The following is a 24,483-nucleotide window of genomic DNA, read 5'->3' as shown; positions in this document are numbered from 1 at the left end:
TTACGACTGAAGAAAGAAAGACATGAACATCTTGGATAACAAGGGGGTGAGTACATTTATAAGTAAATCTTTGTTTTGGAAGTGGACTTCTCCTTTAAATGACTGAGAAGATGTAAAAACCTACTTATGCAAACTATTCCTAGTTTTTCACTCGATCTGGAAAAAAAAAAAAAAAAAAAAAAAAAACGGTACATTTCTTTGGACTCTCTAGGCCAATAATTATCAAAAAAAGGTTGAAATTTACCCTTTGGAAAGCTATAGCCAAAAATCCTATAAAGCCTAAAGGAAAACTCAAAACTTCTTGAAACCTGGTGAGGACATGAGACGGGTGATTCTAAACAAGCATGCAAAGTTTTAAGGGGACAGACCACAACTGGTACTATAACAAAAAAAAAAAAAAAAAAAAAAAAATGCTAAATTACCTATATTTGCCTATATATATATATTTTTTTTTAATCATTGATTTAGGTGGTTACGGACTTGCTAAACAATGTCTTTTTCCATATTTGCTTAAATGCCTTAAAGTGCTTGAAACCCCGGTAATCGCTGCTTGCTTTGCTTTGAGGACAAAACGATCATCTGTTCGGTACAGCATAGTGACAATTACTAACCCTCACTGTACAAAACGTTTATTTCTAGATTTCCGTACAGCTGTCTTTGTACATGTTGGTGTATTTAAATTGTGTGGCTATTGTGATTAACCATGAATTATCAAACATAACAGTTTCCAGAAGTGGGTGGCGTTAAATGTGTCAGATGCTATGCCAAGTATGAGTGTGTTAGGTGTGGTGAGCTGTGGCAACTAACGTTGAAAGCGAGCTGAATTTGCCAAATGATTGAACTCACCGCTTGACACAGTTTACTTTAAATATAGGGCAGATTTTCTCACTCAACCGCTCATGTTTCTATGAGACTGTTTATTTTAATTTCAGTTTATTGTAGACATCCTGAAATATAAAGAGGAGTATTTTCTTCTTTCAGTGTTGTGTTTCTATAGATTCACTGTTATAAGCACTACACAGCTTTGTGTACAAAAACCTGTTTCTGCGTAATCCTCTGCCAGCTTCATGTCCTCAGGGCAATTCCGTTTGTCAGTCATCATCTTTTGCTGGAAACATGCAAAAATATTTCCATCAAGTGTTTGTTTTGTGCACCATTTGAGTGAATTTGGCTAATTATCCATTTAGGGTGGATAGTTATCTTTGTTTCCGTTTTGTCTTTTTGGACTTCGTTTACGCAACCACTTGTTTAAGAGTTACCAGGCCCACGTAGAAATGTTTCGCAAAGAATTCTGTGGAAAACTGCAGATTTCAGCAGAGTTTGAGCACAGGTACTTAGAGCCCTTCATTTTCTTTTATAAATGTTGTGTTCTTGAACTTTAAAAAAAAAAAAAAATCATAAATAGCAGAATTTGCCTGCCCATCATTCACCAGATACACTCTCAACATTGTGCATTCAATTATTAAATATTTTGCTTAATTGCTAAATTGCTCAAATTGCCTAAATTACTTCCATGTTCCAAACACAGCTTAGCACTCTCGGTTCCATTTTAAATCCCAAATTACAGTTTTTTTTCTTTTTTGTTTGTTTGTTTTTGTTTTAATTAAAAGTTATGAGGTATGACCTTTCATGTTTTCTTAAACAAATGACTGTTTCTTTCAAGGTTCTATTTTGTTAGCGACAGCTATTTTGTAGCTATAAATGTTAAATTATTCAGTACTGTATTCTAGGCCAATGTGTGGACCGAGATCGCATTTAAGCATTTTTTTTTTTTCTCAAAATTGACTGTTTTCTTGCAGTTGCACAACTTTTTTCCTTACAGTTGCAAATTTACATCTTATAATTCTACTTTTTTTTTTTTTTCCTGACAATTGCGAGTTTACATCTTGCAATCCTGACTTTCTTTTAAAAATTGCGAGTTTACATCTCACAATTCTGACTTTTTCTTCTTCACAATTGTGAGTTAAAGGGGTCATCGGATGCCCATTTTCCACAAGTTGATATGATTCTTTAGGGTCTTAATGAAAAGTCTGTAATATACTTTGGTTAAAAATTCAACACCCTTTTTATCTTGTCAAAATGAGCTCTGCAAAAATCATCTCATTCTGGTCGAGGCTGCTTTAAATGCAAATAAGCTGTGCTCGCCCCGCCCCTCTCTTCTCTCTGTGGAGTGACGAGCCTGTTTACTTTAGCCGCATTTTTGAGTTTACATCTCGCAATTCTGACTTTTTCTCACAACTGCAAGTTTACGTCTCACACAACTTCTTTCTGGGAATTGCGTGTTTACATCTTGCAATTCTGACTTTATTCCTCATAATTGCAAATTCAGATTTTTAGTTGTGCATTATCATCTTGCAATTCTGACTTCTTACAATTGCAAGTTTACGTCTCACAATTAACTTTTTTTCCTTACAGTTGCGAATTTACATCTTATAATTCAGAATTTTTTCTCGCAATTGTGAGTTTACGTCTCACAATTGACTTTTTTTATTCGCAACTGCGAGTTTAAATCTCACAATTCTGACTTTTTCTTCCTCACAATTGTGAGTTAACATCTCAAAATTCTAATTACTTTTCTGGGAATTGCAAGATGTAAACTGACTTTTTTTCTCAAAAATGCGAAATTTACATCTCAATTCTGAATTTTTTTCTCGCAATTGTTTTTACAAATTTTTTTTTTTTGCAGTTGTGCATTTGCATCTCGCAATTCTGCCTTTTTTTCTCGCAATTGCAAGCTTACATCTTGCAAATCTGAGAATTAAATCTGAGAATGTGAGTTTCCACTTGCAATTCTCACTTTTTTTCTTGCAAACTCGCAATTCTCTCTTTTTTTTCTGACAATTGCAAGTTTACATCTCGCAATTCTGACTTTATTTCTCACAACTGCGAATGAACATCTCATAATTCTTTTTTTTTTTTTTTTTTTACTTGCAATTGCGAGTTTACATCTCACAATTCAGACTTTTTCTCACAATTTACTGTTTTTCTGACAATTGCGAATTTACATCTCACAATTCTCACTTTTTTCTCATAATTCTACGTTTTTTTTTCTCGCAATTGTGAATTTTAAATCTCACAATTAACTTTTTTACTCACAATTGTGACTTTTTTTTTTTTTGAAAATTTTGAGTTTGCATGTTGCGACTTTTTTTCTTGCAGTTGCAAATGAGCATCTCACAATTGCGAGTTTGCATCTTGCAGTTGACTTCTTTTTACTCGCACTTGCCAGTTTACATCTCACAATTCAGTTTTTTCTTGCAGTTGCGAGTTTACATTTCACAATTCAACTTTTTTTTTTTTTTTTTTTTTTTTTCTCACAATTGACTTTTTTTTCTGACAATTGAGAGTTTACATCTCACAGTTCTTACTTTTCCTGGGAATTTCGAGATATAATCTTGCAATTGGAAGTTATAAATGCAGAACTGTTTCTGGACTTATTACCTGTGATTGTAAGAAAAGAAGTCAAAATTGCCAGGAGAAAAAGTCAGAATTGTGAGATAAAAAATTCTCAGTAACATTTTTTTATTGTTATTCAGTGATGGAACCGAGCTTTCAAACAATTCCAGTGAATCCTCAGTTAAAAAATAAATAAATGCGTCATTTCTTTTCACAGGATAATAGTCACTTTGTAACATTCAATGGATGATCGACAAGGGAAAATCAAATTAATCTCCTTTTAGTTAAGCTGTATAAACTTGGCTGTAAATCAGTGTGATCGTTTGTGTAGGGGATCAGTGTGTAGGGGTCTCAATGGCTGTTCTGTTTTTTTCTGTTTGGCAAACTGTATATTCATTCTGAACTCTGAATACTTCAAGGCTATAGCTGGGGGCTCCGACGCCAAAGCTGTTTCACACCCTGTGCCTTTTCAGTCTTAGATATGAATGGCCATTCAACTTTGTCTTGAAAGCCCTTAAGGCATCTCAGCAGATTTGTTTTGGTCTTTCCTTCCTTTGACGTCATAGTTATTACCTTATTTATATTTCTCTCTCTCTCTTTCTTTCTTTTATCTGCAAGGAACCCCTCCACGGCTTTCTATCAGGCCTTCCCAAACGGCAGGTCAAAGGCCATCAGTGATGGGTATGATCACTGTGTGTGTGTTACGTTGCACTCTTGGCAGTGTGCATGGAGTGAGCATGTGTTTCAGACTCAAGTGTCAAACATCCAAGTATCACTCTTACATATGGACCCTTTTTACAGGCTGATGATGCATTTGCACAGTTATTAGCATTGTAAATATATATACATTTTTTTTCTTTTTCCCCAAAAATAGTCTCCTGTTTGCCACAGTAGGCGTTTACTCAGCTACAGCTGCTACTTCTGAGAAGCCTGGAAATGTGAAAAGGGTCCATTGTTGACACTTTTGGCTTGGGCATCTTTAAGGGCACTCACATACGAGAAAGCGCTGACTGAGAGGATGTGTTTGAAGGGTGTAGATTGACCCGGGTCAGATAGAAGTTAAGCCGGACTCTGAAATTGGTCAATGGTTACATTGCAGCAAAGTTAACTCAATTTTTGGATGCATGACGTACATTACATCCACAGTCGTGTTGCTAAAAATATTGCTTTTTCAATTCTTATCTTATATTCTTTCAGTGCACTTTTTTATTGCTGATACCAGCTGCGCTTTCTCACTTTCTCCTCTCTTTGGCAGCTACTTGAGAAGCATTTATAAACCTGTTGTCAACAAAATACACTTTCAACCACATATTTTGACTACGAATTCCCTTCATAACGTCAGTCGAGTGTTTGAAATAACTTCCTTTTGTCATCTGACGTAGCTTCTCATGTTAGTATGAGGCCGAAATTTTATTCGTTTATAGTATTCAACTGTATTACATGCTGTCGATTAGCATTGCATTATAAATTGACTTCGTTCTTATGAAAAAACCTGAGATGGTTTGAAGAACACAGATAAACTATATACTGTCACAGTCCTGTGTTTGTCTTCATGTTTGATCAGTTAAAGCGTTTCGTTCTTTTTTACTTAGTTATAGCGATGGCTGGACGCCTTTTGTCCATATTAGGGATTTCTTAGATTGCCATAATTAGTGTTTTTATTGTGAGGCATATGTGGAGTTTTTGCACAAGAGCGCCCTCTGGTTTACATTATGAAACACATTACATTTGTTTATAGCACTCCATAATGCTCACACCACCCTATTTTGGTAAAAATGGTAAAAATAATACTTATCTCAAAAGAAATTTGAAGCAAACATAAAAATCCATGAGTTTTTTTCTGCAGTGTTTCATTAATTTTAAAATATACGGCCCTTTGACATCTGTTTTAGTTTTTTCCAAAATTTAATTATCAAAAATCATGCCTATTTAATTAAAATCTTGCAACTTATACAATTTAACACCAGTTTATTAAAAGTTTTACAAAGATGACATGGTTAGGGCCCTATGAAATATGTTTTTATTTTTATTTTTTTCATATGTTCTGTTGTCTTATTCTCTCACTCTGTTTGAGCACGATTTACTAATATTTATTTTCACAATAGCCCTATGATTTTGTTTTTTGTTTTTTTTTATTCTATAATGTGTATTAAAATTTTTCTGTTTATTAGATGAAGGCATAAAACCACACGTTTTTTCTCTAGTGTTTTATCACCTCAACAAGTTTTCATTAATGTAAAAATATGCCTAATTTAGGACGGTATGAAATCCATTTTATTTTCCCCCCAAATTCCATTTTTCTGTTTTAATTTTTCTGGATTTCATTTATTTATTTATTTATTTTTTAATGTCTGGAGTCATATTTAACGGTTAAATTAAATTGTATTAATCAAAATTTCTGTTTATTTAAATTCATTAAAACATTATACAAGTTAATATTAGTTTATCAAAAGTTTTACGAAAATGACATAGTTGAGGCCCTACACTGTAAAAAAAAAAAAAAAAAAATCTGTAAAATTTATGGTGAAAAAATGGCAACTGGTCGGCACGCATAGTGTGTCTTGTGGTTAGTGCATTGACATCGACCCGAGTTCGAATCCCGCCTCAAGGTCCTTTGCCGATCCTGCTCCCCTCTCTTCTCCCAATACTTTCCTGTCAGCTCTCCACTGTCCTCTCACAATATTATTACATATATATATATATATATATATATATATATATATATATATATATATATATATATATATATATATAAACAAATAATTGCGTTTATATTTGTGCATTTTTTAGCAATGTGCATGTTTGTGTTTTATTTTAAGGAAGACTCAAAAATGGAGCAATGAAAAAATACATTGGTCTAATTTATTGGCATATTAAACATTCTATTTAGGAGGTGAAAGACGGAGGTTTGATGCAAGGAAAAAAATGAAGAACAACAAAGTCTTTGTTACTGTATTTTTTGCAAAATACAATACATTTTGAAAACTCTATTGCTGCACGCACGCGACACCTTGCTAATGACATGTATGCTTATAAAATTCACAAATAATCTTTACAATAACACACCAATTAACAAAACATGTAAATGATACATTTTGTGTAAGAATTTTTATTGACCACCAGATGGCGGAGTAGAGAACTGCATCAACAGCTTCGAAGCATCGACACAGTTTGTTGTAAAAGCCTCACTGCTTCAAAAAAAACTTGTTCGGCACATCCCTACTGAAATCTGTTTTGTATCTTTGTAATACACTGATAACCACCAAAAGCAGGTGGTGATGAGAAAGTCACATGATGAACCAAAGCTCATCACAAACAGCTTTTAAATACTAACATATATAGATGGTGCACGGAGTCATTCACAAAAACATTAAACACCACCATGGTAACACGTATAAAACTGAAACAATGCAATAAACATTAATATAACAACATTAGATGTAACATACAACCTTAAATGTACAAAACTGCTAAAAAAAAAAAAACTAAGAAGAAAGAGTTATTTCAACAAAAAAACATCATATTTAAAAAAAACAAATGTAAAGCAGGGAATTCTGGGAATGTCAGGTTATGGTTATTCACTGTAAATTTTACGGTCTTTTACTGTTAACCATTTAACAGGTTTTTACTGTAGCATTTTTACAGTTTTTACCGTAAAATTCACAGTCATTTTTTACAGTGTGCCTGGGTTTTTAAATGTAGTAAGTTTGCTCGATAGCTCACCCAGTAAGGCATTGCACTTGAGAGGTGAAACACTCCGGTGTAAATCCTGTGAAACTACGGTTCAACAAAACAGCTCAAAGTTTGTGTTTGATGTAGTGGGTATTTCCAACACGATAGAGCATTAAAGGAGAAGTCCACTTCCAAAACAAAGATTGACATATAATGTACTCACCCCCTTGTCATCCAAGATGTTCTTGTCTTTCTTTCTTCTGTCGTAAAGAAATTGTTTTTTTGAGGAAAACATTTCAGCATTTCTCTCCATGTAATGGACTGGTATGGTGCCCCGATTTTGAACTTCCAAAAAGCAGTTTAAATGCGACTTTAAACGATCCCAAATGCGGTTGTAAACGATCCCAGCCGAAACGATTGGTTATTTTAATAAAAATAATAGAATTTATATACTTTTTAATGTCAAACGCTCATCTTGTCTTACTCTGCCTGGACTGTTTTTGTTCCTGTTCATGACAGTTAGGTTATGTCGAAAAACTCCCATCTCATGTTCTCCCTCAACTTCAAAATCGTCCTATTTCGCTGTTTTACCTTTTTTAAGAGTGTTTGATCATCTTTGCATGTTCACTTTGCAAAGACTGGGTCGGTACTTCTGCAGTGATGTAGGATGATTTCAAAATGATTTTTGAAGTTGAGAAAGAAAATACGATTGTTGAGTTTTTCGACATACCCTAACTGTCTTGAGTCAGAATACACAGAGTTCAGGGAGAGAAAGACAAGACGAGCGTTTGGGATTAAAAAGTATTTAAATTACGTTTTTTGTAATGAAAATAACCGATTGATTCCCTAGATAAGACCCTTCTTCTTTGGCTGGGATAGTTTACAACGGCATTTGGGATCATTTGAAGCTGCATTTAAACTGCATTTTGGAAGTTCAAAATCGGGGCACCATAGCAGTCCATTACACGGAGAAAAATACAGATTTTTTTCCCCAAAAAAACTGCTTTTTATGACTGAACAAAGAAAGACATTAACATCTTGCATGACAAGGGGGTGACTACATTATATGTGAATTTTTGTTTTGGAAGTGGACTTCTCCTTTAACCTTTTAGCAACACTCACCAGACTTTTGAAATCTAAAGTGACGTAATAAAATATGTGCCATCAATACGTGCCTGTACCATAATAATAAATATGTGGCCACAGTCCCACTCACTGGATATTTCACTTTCAAACTGCAGCAAAAAATGATGTTAGGTACATAATATAGGCGTTGCCAAAATGTCACCACAAGCACATATTTCCAGTGAGCTTGGGTTGCTTTCTACTGAGTAACTGAGAGGGAAATGTTGGACAAACTGTCCAAGCTGCTGTTGTTCATACAAAATAAGAAGACCATTACCTGTCAAGCACCATAAATTAAAAAAAAAAAAAAATCACTATGAAGAGTTGAGTTATAGCAGAAGGAAAGATTTTCAGTGAATAACCGACTTTCTCTGTATGAAAAAGAGGAGCCTGGACACTGTGCAAAATATCTTGTCTTGTGCACCAACCAAAGATTAGGTTGGACAGTTCCTTTCCACATATACAAATATATTTTAATAGAACAGCTATTGCTCACAGATGTAACTGATGGACTCAGTATCTGTGTTATCAATCCAACAACTGTTTCTACCATTCAACATCTTAATTCTACCAAAGAGCCAATGCATTTGCACCTAATACAGACAAACAGGAAAAAAAGCCATGCAAATATTCTCAAACTAAAGTATTTCCATGGAAATCTGCCTGTAACTAAAAGCCCCGGAGCCTTTGGATAGAGATAAAAGAGTGGGATAAATAGTCAAATAAGAAGCACAAGCTTCCTTATCTGCACCGTTGCCTGTCCCATAAATACCCTCAGAGAGGATTCAGACTATGAACAAGCATTAAACATGCAACTGTCCTATTGATCTATAAAATACACTCTCAAGCTCAAAGTGCTGAATATAAAATGTTAATCGGAAAGTTACTACAGTTCATAATTTTAATTGGATTAAATAATCGAAAATTGTGAGTCATAGCACAAGAGACCAGTCATTTAGACTCACTTACACAAACATATGGTCACAAAAACGCCTCAGGTTTTCTTTTAGGGCAATGCTTTGACAGCTGTCATTGTGCTTTAGCGGGGACAGGAGCGAACACGTAGCAAATATCAAAAATCTGCTCTTGACATGAATACCATCCTTCCCACAAGAGTTATGAGTCACACAGTAATGTTAAATCCCTCTGGCTCACTGCCAGTGCAACCCTCCCTTTGTTCAAGAACTACCGAATTTTCAATCATAATTAAATGTCAATTCGTGCCTGTGAGGTTTAAGTAAACTAGCACTCAATGTACTCATGCAAAACCACATTAAAAATACCTCCAATGGACATTTTTGATCGTAGAGAAATAGTCTACAAATTGCACATTTTAATCAGACACTTAGCAAGGATTCTTAGAAGCAATTACATGTTCCATGTAGCTGTTAACATAATCTTTAGAGCTGTTCCGAACACAACAAACTTGGACAGAATAATGTGGCTCATTCCTAGTAGACGTTTAACACATTAAATGTATTCTGAAATCGCTTCTTAATGTATAAAACACGTTTAAAATGAAGGTTTTACATAATATATGGGCCATTCCCCAAATATTCATTATTTGTCATATTATTTAGAAGCTTATCAGACTAGAGTCCTGCAAGAAAGTGGCTCTGATGAACCAGAAATGATTGAGATTTACTGTAGTGTCACAATACTGGAATTTATACCTTCGATACGATACCCTGAAAATATCGATATTCAATGCCATTTTCGATACCACAGGGAAAAACTGCTGCAAAATTAAGACCATGAAACAAAAATATAACTCTAGAACAAGACAATGAGTAGGCCCCTGTGATTTCCACAATGCGGAAAACGATTCATGGAATCCGGTCATAAAAATGGAATTTACTGTAAAACACAGAATGTTGCATGTGAATTCGCCAAATTTTGAATGAATGAATCCTCAGAAATGCTCTCAGAGTCACTTCATAAGCACTTTACCATTGAATCTGAGTAAAACTAGCACCATTTAGTTTGAACTTGAAGAAATTGTCAGACATGTGTGACCCTGGACCACAAAACCAGTCATAAGGGTCAGTTTTTTGAAATTGAGATTTATAAATCATCTGAAAGCTGAATAAAAAAAGATTTTTATTGATGTATTTGTTTTGTTAGGATAGGACAATATTTTGGTTGAGATACAACTATTTGAAAAATAAAAAAAAAAAAAAAAAAAAAAACACCCTTAATAAAAAAAAAATCACCCTTAAAGTTGTCCAAATGAAGTTTTTGGCAATGCATATTACTAATCAAAAATGAAATTATGATATATTTACATTAGGAAATTTACTAAATATCTTCATGGAGCATAATCTTTATTTAATATTCTAATGATTTTTGAAAAAAATCGATAATTTTGACCCATACAATGTATTTTTGTCTATTGCTACAAATATACCCGTGTGACTTATGACTGGTTTTGTGGTCCAGAGTCACATATATGATATGCAGTTGAATGTTCGTAGTAATGCTACTACTACTAAAATTATTCAGACTTTTTTTTTTTCAGTAGGTTATTTCTTCCATGTTTTAATTTTAATAGTAAACTCCTTTAACTTTAGTTTAACTTTCATTTGATTAAAAGATAAATTAATGTTTTATGCCTTCATCTGATAACCAGAAAAATTTAAATACATAAAGAAATTCATGGAGCTCTTGTAAAAATAAATATTAGTAAATCGTTTTTTAAGCATTCTTATAATTAGACATGTTCAAACAGAATGAGAGAAAAAGACAACAGAACATATGAAACAAAAATAAAAACATATTTCATATGAAGCTGCATATGTGATGCTAAAACTGTCTGTTTTCAAATCTCACACATGCAGATTAAGCTGTATATGTGTCGCTAACATTCAAAAGTATCAGTTTTCGAATCTCCGCATATTAAAATTGTTTTGAAGTCATAACAACACAATATTGTGTCATAAAACTAATAATGTCATAAAACTTTGGAGCTAAACCAAATCAACTGAGTGAGTAATTTTAGCTGGAAGTCCTCTGATTGATTCAAACTCGTAACTTCTTGTCATTTCAAGGAATTCACCAGCCAAAACCAGATCAAATTAAGTAAAAGCCATTCATTTTCAAATTTCAACATTGTATGTAACAGTGTTAGTTTTGACAGGCATTTTTTGATTTAGTCTTAGTCTTTATCTTGAGACTAAAATGCTGAATAATCTTAGTCACATTGTGACTAATGATTTTAAAAACCATTGCGTCGCAACATGATTTACTGTTTGGATCACGTATCGCAAATTATTAAATCAAATTCAGGCCTTCAAATGGCGTATCGTGAATCAGTTGATTTGGATCAGGACTTTGGAGCGGGTTCGCAAGTCATTTGACTTAGATTGGGACTTGGCGTATCGCAAATTATTAAATCAAATTCAGGCCTTCAAATGGCGTATCGTGAATCAGTTGATTTGGATCAGGACTTTGGAGCGGGTTCGCAAGTCATTTGACTTAGATTGGGACTTGGCGTATCGCAAATAAATTGATTTAGATCGAAACCTCGAGTCATGTATCGCAAATCATTTGATTTAAATTGGAACTTCAGAGTGGGTTCTTGAATCATTGTGTGAATCGAATGATTCGCGATCCTGCTCTGAAATTATAGTTTGCGAATCATTATTCAGTTCACTTCAGAGCGTGGATTGCGAATCTTTTGCTTTAGATCGGAACCTAGGAGTGCAGGTTGTGAATAATTTGATTCAGATCAGGACTTTGGAACGGTTTTCTTTTTTTCAGATTTCTTGTTTTTTCATAAACAGTAGAAAACGTCAAACCATAAGTGAGATCTCTTTTTTGAAAATCAAAAAAGTAGTGTTTGAAAAGTCCTTTAAAGTCCTGGAAATTTATTTTACAGTATCAGTATGAACGCTGCATACATATATGGCTGTGTAAGTGATGCTAACGTTCAAAAGTATCAGTTTGCAAATCACAGCGTGTTTTTTTTTTTTTGAGTTTTGCAGCAATGTAGATAGAGGCACGTATTTCCAAAGAGCTTGGGTAGAAAGTAAGTCATACTGGTCTGAAACAAGATTAATGTAAATGAGTAAACAACAGAATTTTCATTATTGAGCAAACCTGCATGTTTCTGTAAAGATGTCCTGACAAATTCACATTACGTAACCAGTTGGCTTTCAAGATTAATTAAATTCGACTTTTTTTCCCCCTCACAAATGTTCTAGAAAATTGCAATGACTGGCTAAATCAAGCACAATGTTGACCACTTGGAAATCAGATTTCAAAGAGGAGTTGTGTAATGGATTCCTTGTTTTAGGAATGTAGAATGAAAAAAAATCAACAGAGCAATGATTGTATAGCTTATATAGTTCAATCTGCTTATCTGACACGTAAAGTCCAATTATGTGGTTACGTCTACAAATAGCCAGACTTGGGGAAAAAACAGAAAATGTTGAACGGCGTTATGTAGTCAAAATAAAATATATTTATATAAAATAACCAACATTTTCTCAACTTAGATGTCTTAATGTAGATGTTTTAAATTGGAGTTTTTAGAAGTTGGTTTGACTTAAGAGCCCCTCTTAGGGATGCCATGTTCTTGTAATTATCATTTTGACACTGGATAGTATGACCATCAAAATGATTTAACATTAGATTGATTCATTGAAGCTTCTTCATAGTGTAGACTGAGACTTATCAGCATCTCCATTCTCATTTTCTCCGTAAAACAATGAATGTTTGCAGATTTAAATAAGCCTTTTACCTAAGCTACAGCGTGTACTGTGCTAAACAGCAGGAGGCGCCTGTTGGAGTGCATGTGGATGGAGGTGGTAACACCGGGTGATCCGCATGAATCACAGGACCACATGACTCCCACCAAGCGGTAGGAGGTCATTGATTCTAGGCCAGCTGTGCGCGGACCAAAAACATTATGCAACAGCTCAACGAATTAATTAACAGCGGCTCTCAAGACTCTGGACTTGTTTACAACAAATGGGTGTTGAGGATGAATCACTCATGACTCTGATTTGGAGCTGATGGAACTACATGAACTTAACATGCTTTGCAGGGCATCTGAGGGAAGATTTATGACTTTTTAAACTCGTTCACACAGTTTTCTGTGTAAAATTGTCTTGTGAAATTGCTTGACGAATGCTTGCTGCATTTGCATCATTTAAAGCATCCCGCGTACAACACGCCGTTACGTTTTGTTTTTTTTTTTCCATAATGTAAATTTATGAAAAATGCCCTGAACATGAAGAAAATGAAGCTCATGTTCCAATCCAAAATGACAAAAGGTAATACTATCAAATTATCCTACAAGTGCACTATATTTCATGAATGAGACAAATTTTGAGGAAAAAATTGAGAATAGTCATCCTAGGTGTATATGGCTTTTTTCTTCAAGAAGAATACAATCAGAGTTATGTTAAAAATGTCCTGGCTCTTCTAAGATTTGGCAGTGAATGGGTGTTGAGAATTTGAAACCCAATAAAGTGCAACCAACCATCATAAAAAAAAGTGCTCCAGATGACACTGCACTGTTAAAAAAATAAAAAAACACAATTTGTTGAGTCAACTTGAAATGTTAAGTTGTACTAAGTGACAACTTAGATAGTTGTGTTTGTTAAACTTAAAAGCAGGGAAACTAACCCAACTGCCTTAAAATTTTGGAGTTGAAAGTTGAATAAACTCAAATATCTTAGTTGTCACTTAGTACAATGTAACATTTCAAGTTGTATAAACTTTTTTTTTGAGTTGACTGAACTTAAAATTTTAAGGCAGCCAGGTAACAAATTATTTTAAGTTGACTCATCAAATTGATTTTTACAGTGTGGGAGGTTAAGAAAGGCTTTCTGAAGTAAATTAATGTGTTTGTGTAAGACAAATATCCATATTTACAACTTTTTCAACCGTAATCTCCCGCTAACTGTTGTACACGTTTCACGAGAGTCTAAGTTTTGTTTAATGCTAAGGAAAACCAGTCTCCCCTTGTCTTACATTAAAATTCTTCTACATTTTTCTTCACAGATCCTTGTTTTGTACATCCTACGTCATCTGCTAGAATGTGCGTACGTCAGTTAGCAAAAGCTAGAGATTATGGTTTATAAAGTTATAAATATGGATATTTTTCTTAAGCAAATGCATTGATTCAGTTCAGAAGGACTTTATTAACCTCCCGGAGCCGTGTGGAATATTTTTTATGATGTGTGGATGCACTTTATTGGGCTTCAAAATCTCGACACCCATTCACTGCCATTACAAAGTTTGAAAGAGCCAGGATGTTTTTTTAATATAACTCTGACTGTATTCGTCTGAAAGAATAAAGTCATATACTCCTAGGACAGTTTAGGTGAACTATCACTTTAAAATACCATGCAACGAACTTCATGATAAGGAAATAATAATAATAAAAAAAAAAAAAAAAAAAAAAAAAAAAAACTGGTTTGCACTTCAAATGCTTCAAATGGAAATATAATTTCCTCAGGTATAGCCTGAACACCCTTGCTAGTTCAGAAGATTTTTTTTCGTACATGTTCCACTCCACGTCTCTCAGTTTTTTATTACTAATACCTGGTTATTTTTCTTAAGAACTGAGTTTCCAATGTGGGTATTTATACAGCAAGGAGGAAGTTTCGGCTGGAATAGGCTGGAATTCAAGTGTCTGTTTTCTGTGAGTCACGATGCATCATGTAGATAAACTTGACGTCATGTGCATAAACCATAATATGTGAGAATGGAGTAATAAGACATTGTGATGTCAACTGATGTTAACAAATGTTGCAAGAACTGCATGACTTACCAACACTTACAGCTATTCAGTGCTCATCCATACAGTCAGTTGACTTTATTGAATCCATCATTTTGATTTGTGCAAACTATTTTAACAAAGAAGGAAGTACTAACTTTGAAAATGAAATCAGCTATGTAAGTGCCAGAGGTAGTGACTATATAATTAACATTTTTTCCATGTTTTAATCTATTTTTCCCCTTTTTTCCCCAGTGCATACTTCTGTTGACATTCACTTTGTTATTGAATGATTCAAATCTTAATTCCAAGTTAAGAAGCTGCCTCTGCCAAGACTTTCACTGAATTTTGATCAAGATAAATATATATTTTCAAGCATTTCCTTGTAAGTTGAACTCTGGCAGTCTTTTTCCTAAAGGTCGTATTTGGGTAAAGAGTTTTGAATTCAGCGCGTTTTATATAGTCATTTGTTGTGTATATATAGACTAACACACTCTATTCTAATGCAGCCTTTCTATAGTTGACAACAAGCAGGTGTTGACACCAGTTTAGAGCAGATGCAGTGGAGGCTAAAGACGACTTGATCCATTTGGGGTTGATTGCAGCTTTCACACCTTTTTGGTCTAATTTAAGAAGCTCTTTATACTGACATGCTACCACTTTATGCTAATACATTCATGAAATTATTTATCACCAGGCATTTAATGGAAGATTCTTAATAGGCCTCTTTGCTTAGATAGCACATTCTCATTGCAGATTGTTTACTGCCTGAAGGAATGCAAGTAGTTGCCAGATTGTGAAAGACAATTGATGTGGTTTGGGATACACCTATGTTCTGCGGTGGCATGTATCGGTTTGCATGTACACGTTTGTTTGACGTGCTTGCGGGCCAGTTCCCGAACCCTGGCAAAGATAAGGTGACACAAAATAAGATTTAGAAGGTACATGTGTCCCAGAAAAAAATGCTTTTCAGCTTGTTTTTGTGAATACGGAGTACCCAAAATTAAATTGGAGGCTGGTGACTGTGCAGTCGTCGTGCTTGAATGCATTACATAATGCATTTGTATTGAAAAACATTTTTGGTGTGTGCTATATTTATTTTTTATCCATTTAGGGACTAATTCTAATATAAAGAGTTTAAAATTCAAGCAGTGCTGTCTTTTCACTTTAAACCAAATTGTAATTGATTTCAGGTTTGCATAATTAGTCAAAACAGATACGTCTTTCCTTTTGTAAACAACATATATTTAATATAGATACACTACCAGCCAGTAGTGTATCTATTTTAAATATTTTGGAATAATTACGTTTTGTTATTAATTTATTTCTTTTAGAAGTCTATTCTGCTCACCAAGGCTGCATTTGTTTGATAAGAAATGTAGCAAGGCTGTGAAATATTATTACTAAATGAAATAACCGTTTTCTATTCGAATATATTTTAAAAATCTAATTTACGTCTGAATTTCCAGCATCATCACTTCAGTCTTCAGTGTCACACGATCCTTCAGAAATCACTCTAGTATGTTAACTAGCCAAAATAGTGTGTTTTCTAAATCTTCATTTCCTCAGACGTTTGTTTTGAATGCATTACAAAGTCGTTTGTGTGATTTATGGGCGATATAAACTTTAACAAGACAACTCACAATGTCAAATGAGGAAACACGAGCAGGACAGAAGTCGGAGTTCAGTTCAGTCAGCGTTGTTGATCGGTTTGCGCATGCGCGACGCCGCTCTAAAAATACAGAAGCGTGTGCTGATGTGTGGCTCCGCCTCTTGGTTACGTCATTCGCCGCCACGCCTCCCTGCAAGAACAGAGATTCCTTAAATCCTGGAGAGCGCCTTTGATACAAACACACTTGTGTATCTGAGACTAACTGATTACCAACATGCGCTGCAAAATGAGCTATTGCCTGCCATACTCTCCTGGATCCTCTCCTACATATTCAGGGAGGTTGTTGTCATACAGAGGACGATGCAGGTAAATGTTATGAATTTAAAACAGGATTAAAACGCGATGCTTTTAAACTTTCTGAAGTAAACTCTTTGAGTTGTGTGCTTTGGGTGACTTTTCTGAAAAGACGCTTCATTTTATAGTTTTATTACTTGTGTATCTCTGTTTTAAAAACATAATTCTGTGAGTTTATGTCATGTTATTATATTAGATTTGTTAATATTGGGTTGCATTGCGGAATGAGCCTGAGGACATGTACGTCACGTACGCAGCGTCCCAGAACCGCGAACTAGTTGCATTCATAAATATGAATAGATCTTAAACTTGTGCATCTTACAGGTTGTACGTTTATATTAAAACTCTGCATGAAAGGTGTTTATTAAGCGAAGTATAGTTATTTATTATTACCTAACGTTAAAGCCTCGACTGTTTTGATTGTGCGCTGGAAATCTAAGCAGCCGTTCACACAGCGTTATTGCGCAACAAGCTGGAACGCAAAGGAGTAAAACAGAACTGGACTGTATTGAAGGGTTTTTAAAAAGATTTACGGTTTGTAACACAAAACGCGAACCAACGGTCTGACGCGCGTTTTCATAGTTGAAAATATGTTTAGCGCAGAACGCGTTCTGTGTGAACGGCCACTAAATTGTGTTAAACAGTAAAATGTTTTTCTTCTGTTTCTGCTTAGTTTTTGTTAATTAATGTTTAATTTACTTAGTATTTATCTCTGTCTGTTGGTAGTTTTGTTTTTAAGTTTGTATTTTTGGAACCTTAATTCCAGATCTGTTTCCTAAACGCAATGGAATATAATGTTGACAGGTTGTTTTGAACGTGGAGAATGTGCATGCATGATTTCCATCTTATCTCTGAAGGCACAACACGTGTATGATTTTATGTGATACGTGCTGATAAGCATAACAAGGAAGTGCCATCTAAATATACCATTCTGAATAATAGCACACGCATAGTTTGCAGTTTGTTGGAAGTGTGATTTAACGATATGATGTAAGGTGCCTGACAGGGCTTGACTATTCCTCAGAAGAGATTCTAATGTAAATGCATTTTTTTTTTTAAAGCACCACCTTTGTTTTCTTTCTGCAGTGCCTCTGGCGCCAGCGTTGTGGCCATTGATAACAAAATAGAGCAAGCTATGGTGAGTATTTATTTGTTTATTTTTTTCTTCTTAAATGCATTAAGGCATTTCTAAATGTAAAATAATTTTCAGATTTTACTTGGGGCATAAAGGAAAGAAATATTACGTTTATACAACTGAATGCAAATTCTGTCATTAATTACTCACCCTCATGTTGTTCCAAATCCGTAAGACCTTCTTTCATCTTCTGTGCACAAATTACATTTTTTTTTGATGAACTCTAAGACCCTGAAGAGGTACTTGAAAAGTGGTTGAATTACTGAAAGACAATGTAACTATGAAATAAGTGCTGCTTTAAACATTAGAATGCTCATAACTTTAAAATATTTATTAGTATATACACTAAATTTAACATTTACTTAAGTGACTTAAGTTGATGCTTTCAGCTGATTTCCTGTTGAACTCTCACCAGCTGAACTGCAGTGCTCAAACTAAATATAGTGAATATAGTAAATTAGACTGCAAACTCATGGTTGAGGTGCAGCTTGACATATTAATGGAGTATTTTAACTAGTTAGCTTTAAACCGGTTATCTCACCTGAATACATTTGCATATTTGTGTTGGATGTCTTCTTTAGAATGGAAATATTGATGTCTGTAAACATCATACTTTTTTTTTTTTTTTTTTTCATTTATTTCAGTTGTCATAAAACTATGACAGTAGCAGTATTGACAGTGTTGTGTAAACATGGCTGAAGATGCAAAAAGAAGAACAGAAAAACTGAATCAATTGAGTCATTCACGCTGGAACTGCTCTGATTGATTCAAGCTCGTGACTTCAGTCATTCACCTCAAGCGATTCACTGGCAAAAAACAGATTAAATTAAAAAAAGCCATTCATTTTTGAATTTCGAAATGGCTTATGATTTTAAAAAGCACTTATAATGATGGGTGAAGCAGCTTTTTGAAAGTGAATCAGTTAAAATGATTCATTGTTTCAAAGCGCTCCAATTGGATCTCATATCACAAATCAATTGATTCATATCTGTACTTCAAATCACATATCGCAAATCAGACTTTGGAGCGTGGATAGCAAATCATTTGATTCATATCTGTACTTCAATTCAGGTCTGTGAATCATTTGATTCATATTGTGAGTTTGGAGTGGGTTCACAAATCATTTGATTCAGATTGGGACTTTGGGTGGGTGTGCAAATCATTTCGTAAATAAATGATTAAATCATTCTTCAGATCGGAACTTCATGGATCGCTATTTATTTGATTTAGATCAGACTTTAGAGGCACGGATCGTGAATCATTTGATTCAGATCGGAACTTCGGTGTGGGGTTGCGAATCATTTGATTTAGATGGGGACTTCGGTGCACGGATCGCAAAACATTTGATTCACATCCTTGATTTAGATTCTTCAGATCGGAGCTTTGCGGATTGCTCTTTATTTGATTTAGGTCTGATTTCGCAGCCGCAGATTGCAAATAATTTGATTCAGATCGGGTTTGTGAATATTTAGATTCAGATCGGAACTTCAGAGCACGGATCACGAATCATTTGATTCAGATTGGTACTTAGGTGCGCGTTCGCAAATCATTTTGCGAATTAAATGATTTGCGATCCGCACTCTGAGTCCTGATCTGAAGTGATGGTTCGCGAATCATTCTAAAGATAAGAACTTCGGTTCAGGTTGGCGAATCATTTGATTTAAATCTGAACTTCGTAGCTGAATAATTTGATTCAGATCGGTACTTCGGTTTGGGTTCGTGAATATTTAGATTCAGATTGGAACTTCAGAGCATGGCTCACGAATCGTTTGATTCAGATCGGTACTTCGATGCGCGTTCGCAAATCATTTTTGCGAATTAAATTATATGCGATCTGCACTCCGGGTCCCAATCTGAAATGATGGTTCGCGTATCATTCTAGAGATTGGAAATTCGGTGTGGGTTCGCAAATCATTTGATTTAAACCTGAACTTTGTATTCAGATCGGTACTTTGGTTCGGGTTTGTGAGTCATTTGATTCACATCGGTACTTCGGAGCGCATTTGCAAATCATTTGATTCAGAACAATACTACAAGTTTGTGAATGATTTAATTTAGATCAGTACTTCAGAGCAGGTTAGCAAATGTTATGTGCATTATTGCTCTTTTTGTGTCCTAAAAATGTGTTTGCTTTATTTTTGCCATTTTTATTAGAATATTTTTATCTCTGTTTGGAGTCCTTGAAAATCAAAAAAGTAGTACTTAAAGTCATTGAAAGTCCTGGAATTTAATTAGACCATATCTGTAAGAATCTTGAATATCTTAATTTGCATTCTGAAGATGAACAAAGGTCTTACAGGTTTGGGAAGACATGAGGGTAAGTAATCTAAGAACTTGCATTCGAAACATCTCACTGACCATCATTGTGCTCTTCTCCTCAGGATCTCGTGAAAAGCCATTTAATGTACGCCGTGCGTGAGGAAGTGGAGGTCTTGAAGGAGCAGATCAAGGAGCTCTATGAGAGGAACTCGGTTCTGGAGAGAGAAAACGCAGTATTAAAATCTCTAGCCAACACTGAGCAGTTGACCCAGCTCACGGCTCAGATCAGCACCCTGGGAAGCACTTCGCCCCAACAGACGGCGGTCAACGCCATCCTACAGGAAGGAAGCAAACTAGTGGCCTTGCCCCCGCAACCCAACGTATCCACGGCGTGAAGACCTTCAATCGTGGGACTTGCATAAAAACAAAAAAAAAAACTACAGCCTGCAAAGGAGATTTGGGTTTCCAGTCATGTTTGCCACTTGCGGAGAGCCATGCTTCGTTTTGTACGTGCTGCTTGGCTTTCCAAGTATTAGACAATCATTTTGGGAGAAGCAAAGTTGGCTCCACGATGGGCGTGCGGTAGCTTTCCGAGGGTTTGGCACAGGCGAATGTGAGAGAGTTCTGGAAACGGAGAGTACCTACCATTGAAAGCTTGGGAGGCTTTCGTCTCGTCTGTTTGGTTTTACTGTTTGCATATATTTATTAGAGGGCTGCTATTTTCATATTGTAAATGAACAATGTAACAGAGGTCTATTATATAAATATATATATATATATACAGGAACCTTGTTTTGGTTTCTAAAATGTAAAATACTTGGCAATAATGTCCCCATGGCACAGTTCCAACACTAAAAGTGATTCAACAACATTGCTGATACACAGTCCTGTATAGTTGAGTTGGTTCGGGATTGAATGTACATGTGTATAGTGTAAAGTATTAAAGTATAGACAGTTGTACAGGTGAGCGGCAGTTATCAAGTATTTTTTCTTTCGGATTTTATTAAGTATACTTGCCCTAAGTACTTAAATTCGGATTTCCGATTCTGTATTTTAAATTCGGGATGGGGGGACGAAGCTGTGAATTAGTTTGTACAACATATTTGCAACCAAAGAAGAAAAGCTGTGTACATTTGTTTTGTAACGATGCACATTTTCATGTTCGCTCGCTTGCGCTTTGGTTTTTTTTTCAGACTTTGTCACCTTTTGTTTCTGATTAGCATGTTCTGCATGATCTATCAGACTATTTTCTTACCTCATGTTTTTTATTCATCATAATTTAAGCAGTCTGTGAACGATGTTTGATGGACGGTGAAGGGTGATTTTTGGAGGGAAAAAACTAGTAATGTTAAACAACAAATAAACAATCAAATGAGCCATCTGTTTTCATTTGCATGGTGTTGTAAGACTTGACATACCGACAGATGTTTATTACATGTACAAAAATGCCGATTTATATTTCCAGGTGTAGTTTACACTGACAACTTTCAAAGAACGATATAATAAAAAAATCATTATGAAATCAAGCCGCAAAAGTGTTCACAGATGTCATTTATGTATAGGGCATGTCCTCTGTTTTTAATGTCTCTTGTGCCTCTTGTATTCTATGGATGCAGCGATCTGGTTTATTTTCTTGCCCAGTTTGAGCCAAACGGAAATATTGTACAATCACTGTACATCGGTCTGAACTTTTTTTTTTTTTTTAGGTTTGCTTGTTTTTCTTTTTTTTTTGTTGAAGGAAATGTAGTATACAAGCAAAATGTATTGTACTTGATCACTGAGCCTTTGAGAATATCTTAAATACCCTTGTAATGTGCTGTTTTGGAAAGTTTAGTTTTCTGTCAGAAATAAATTACTGTTCCAGCGAGAACTAAACTGTTTTAAATGTTTTGCTGTGTTCTTGTGCATAACTCATACAACAAATATATGAACTGATGTGAAGTGCAAACTTTTTGAAGATGAGTTTCACACACACTTCATAAATATGGACATACCTGCTGTAAAACAATAAATACATACACATACACTATATATTTTAAAGATATTTACATGTATTTACATATATTTTTATTCATATAATTATATATATTTCTTAAATATGTCCATGCATGTGTGTATTTACAGTACACACATTTACTATGTAAACAAAAACAGTTTTTGAATGTGATTTAATCATTTGACAGATCAACGTTTATGATATTGTTAACGATAAAGATTAAAAATCATTCTAAATTTAAGTGTCTAAATTGAACACAACTATAACAACAACAACATAGAATAAGGATATAATTGGAATCACACTAACGATTTTTTCCCAGCTAATGAACAATAAAAAACGCTGACAGCCAATCAGAACCCACCTGACTTTAAAGAGCGTGAGCATTTATAGCAGCAGTAAGCGTGACCACGCCCCTAACTCAATAACCCCGCCCCCAATTCACGTACATTCTATGCAGCACAAGGCACCGCCCCCATCACGGCTGATTTGCTAAAAGTGTGTTTCAGTGTTTGGACTGATCCACTTCAACATTGTTTCTAAAAAATCATGTACTGCATTTTTAAAAGTGGCAGATAACAAAACTGTAGCACTTGCTTATAATAAACAAAACAGATATAGTTATCGTTCCTGATGCGAACTGGCCTTTAAAGGAATAGATCACCCAAAAACTTATATTGTTACTCACCCTCATGTTGTTCCAAACCCATAAGATATTCGTTTGTCTTCTGAAACCCAAATTAAGATATTTGTGATGAAAATCCAAGAGCGTTCTGACCTTGCATAGACGTGATATCAATAAAATAGTCCATGTGACATGTGTGGTTCAACAGTCATGAAGCTACAAGAATACTTTTTTTTGTGTGTGTGTGTGCGCAAAGAAAACAAAAATAATGACTCTATTCAACAAATTCTTCTCTGTCAGTCTTCGACATGTGCTCACTACAGTAAAGTTGTTATTTTTGTTTTCTTAGCGCACAAAAAGTATGCTTGTAGCTTTGTAAAACTGCGGTTGAACCACATGGACTATTTTAACGATGTCCTTACTACCTTTCTGGGCCTTGAACATGTCAGTTGCATTGTTGTCTATGCAGGGTCAGAAAGCTCCCGGATTTCTTCAAAAATATCTTTATTTGTGTTCCGAAGATGAACGAAGGTCTTACGGGTTTGGAACGACATGAGGGTGAGTAATTAATGACAGAATTTTCATTTTTGGCTGAACTATCCCTTTAAGGGACGTTTTTCCGTTCTACTTTACTTTTCAAATGTTTTTCAATGTAAACGTGCTAGATGAACATGTTTGAGTGTTGCATTCATGTCTTTTGGCAACATGTCGCACATGACTCAGCGTCGAAATAAGTTAAACTTTTAAAGAACTTGAGTCTTGAGATTTTACGTTTCTATTGCTTCCACCTTAGGCTACGTTTACACCAGTGCATTTTTGTTTTAAAACACATAATTTTGGCTACGGTTACCCTGGTGAAAAAAAACAGCATATGCTGGTAGGTATGTTTTGATGCTGGTTTAAGCTGATCCTTTGCTGGTTTATGTTGGTCTTAGCTGTTCAAGTTGCTGGTCAAGGACCAGCATAAACCAGCTAAGGACCAGTATAAACCAGCAAAGGACCAGCATAAACCAGCAAAGAACCAGCTTAAACCAGCATCAAAACATACCTAACATTATGCTCATTATGAATGTGACGTGCGTTTTCGGTTGTGTAGTGTGGACGGAGATCGTTTTTTGAAACGCTGTAAAAACGCCATTGTAGACGAAGATCATTTTCATTTTAAAGTGCCATTTGTAACTGTAATAGGTGTATGCCTTTAAAAAAAGTGATTACGCAGTTAGTTCTACACATTGGGTTTTGTAAATGCGTTCGTCGTTCCGAATGAGAATAAAGGGACTCTGTAGCTCTGTTACGACAAGTGAGTTCATCAGAAATCATTACGAAAACGAAAATGCACTAGTGTAAACAACGCAAATCCACAGAACGCATCAGATGTCATTCGCAGACACAGAATGCACTCAAGTTAAAATAAGTAAAAAAGCGTATTTCTAGGCCTTGCGCCGATTTTCTATTATTTTCTATGTAAACGCACAGTAGGTGGACATAACTAATTCTCCAGAGAAACAAACACTATCTCTAGAATATTGTCTTTGAACTTGCGTTTTTGTGTAGCTCTGTATATTTCTATGGCATCCCTTTC

The 24,483-nt window shown here is 35.0% G+C and overlaps 1 protein-coding gene across 2 annotated transcripts in view; it reads left to right on the top strand.

The window, feature by feature from the left end:
* Positions 1-22,159, top strand: part of tsc22d2 (TSC22 domain family 2) — a 34,132-nt gene extending 11,973 nt beyond the window's left edge. The window contains exons 2-4 of one of the 2 annotated variants that reach the window (XM_051094601.1): positions 4,015-4,077; positions 17,973-18,024; positions 20,403-22,159. In XM_051094601.1, coding sequence (XP_050950558.1) covers positions 4,015-4,077; positions 17,973-18,024; positions 20,403-20,675 — 388 coding nt within the window. In that variant the 3' untranslated portion in view covers positions 20,676-22,159. The remainder of the gene's footprint in view (positions 1-4,014; positions 4,078-17,972; positions 18,025-20,402) is intronic. The other variant, XM_051094602.1, reaches the window with a different exon arrangement.
* The last annotated feature ends 2,324 nt before the right edge of the window (positions 22,160-24,483 follow it).

This window comes from Labeo rohita, chromosome 22, assembly GCF_022985175.1.
Source record: "Labeo rohita strain BAU-BD-2019 chromosome 22, IGBB_LRoh.1.0, whole genome shotgun sequence".
In the NCBI taxonomy this organism is placed as follows: domain Eukaryota; kingdom Metazoa; phylum Chordata; class Actinopteri; order Cypriniformes; family Cyprinidae; genus Labeo; species Labeo rohita.
The sequence above is the reverse complement of the archived record's forward strand: the minus strand, read 5'-3'. Positions and strand labels throughout refer to the sequence as shown.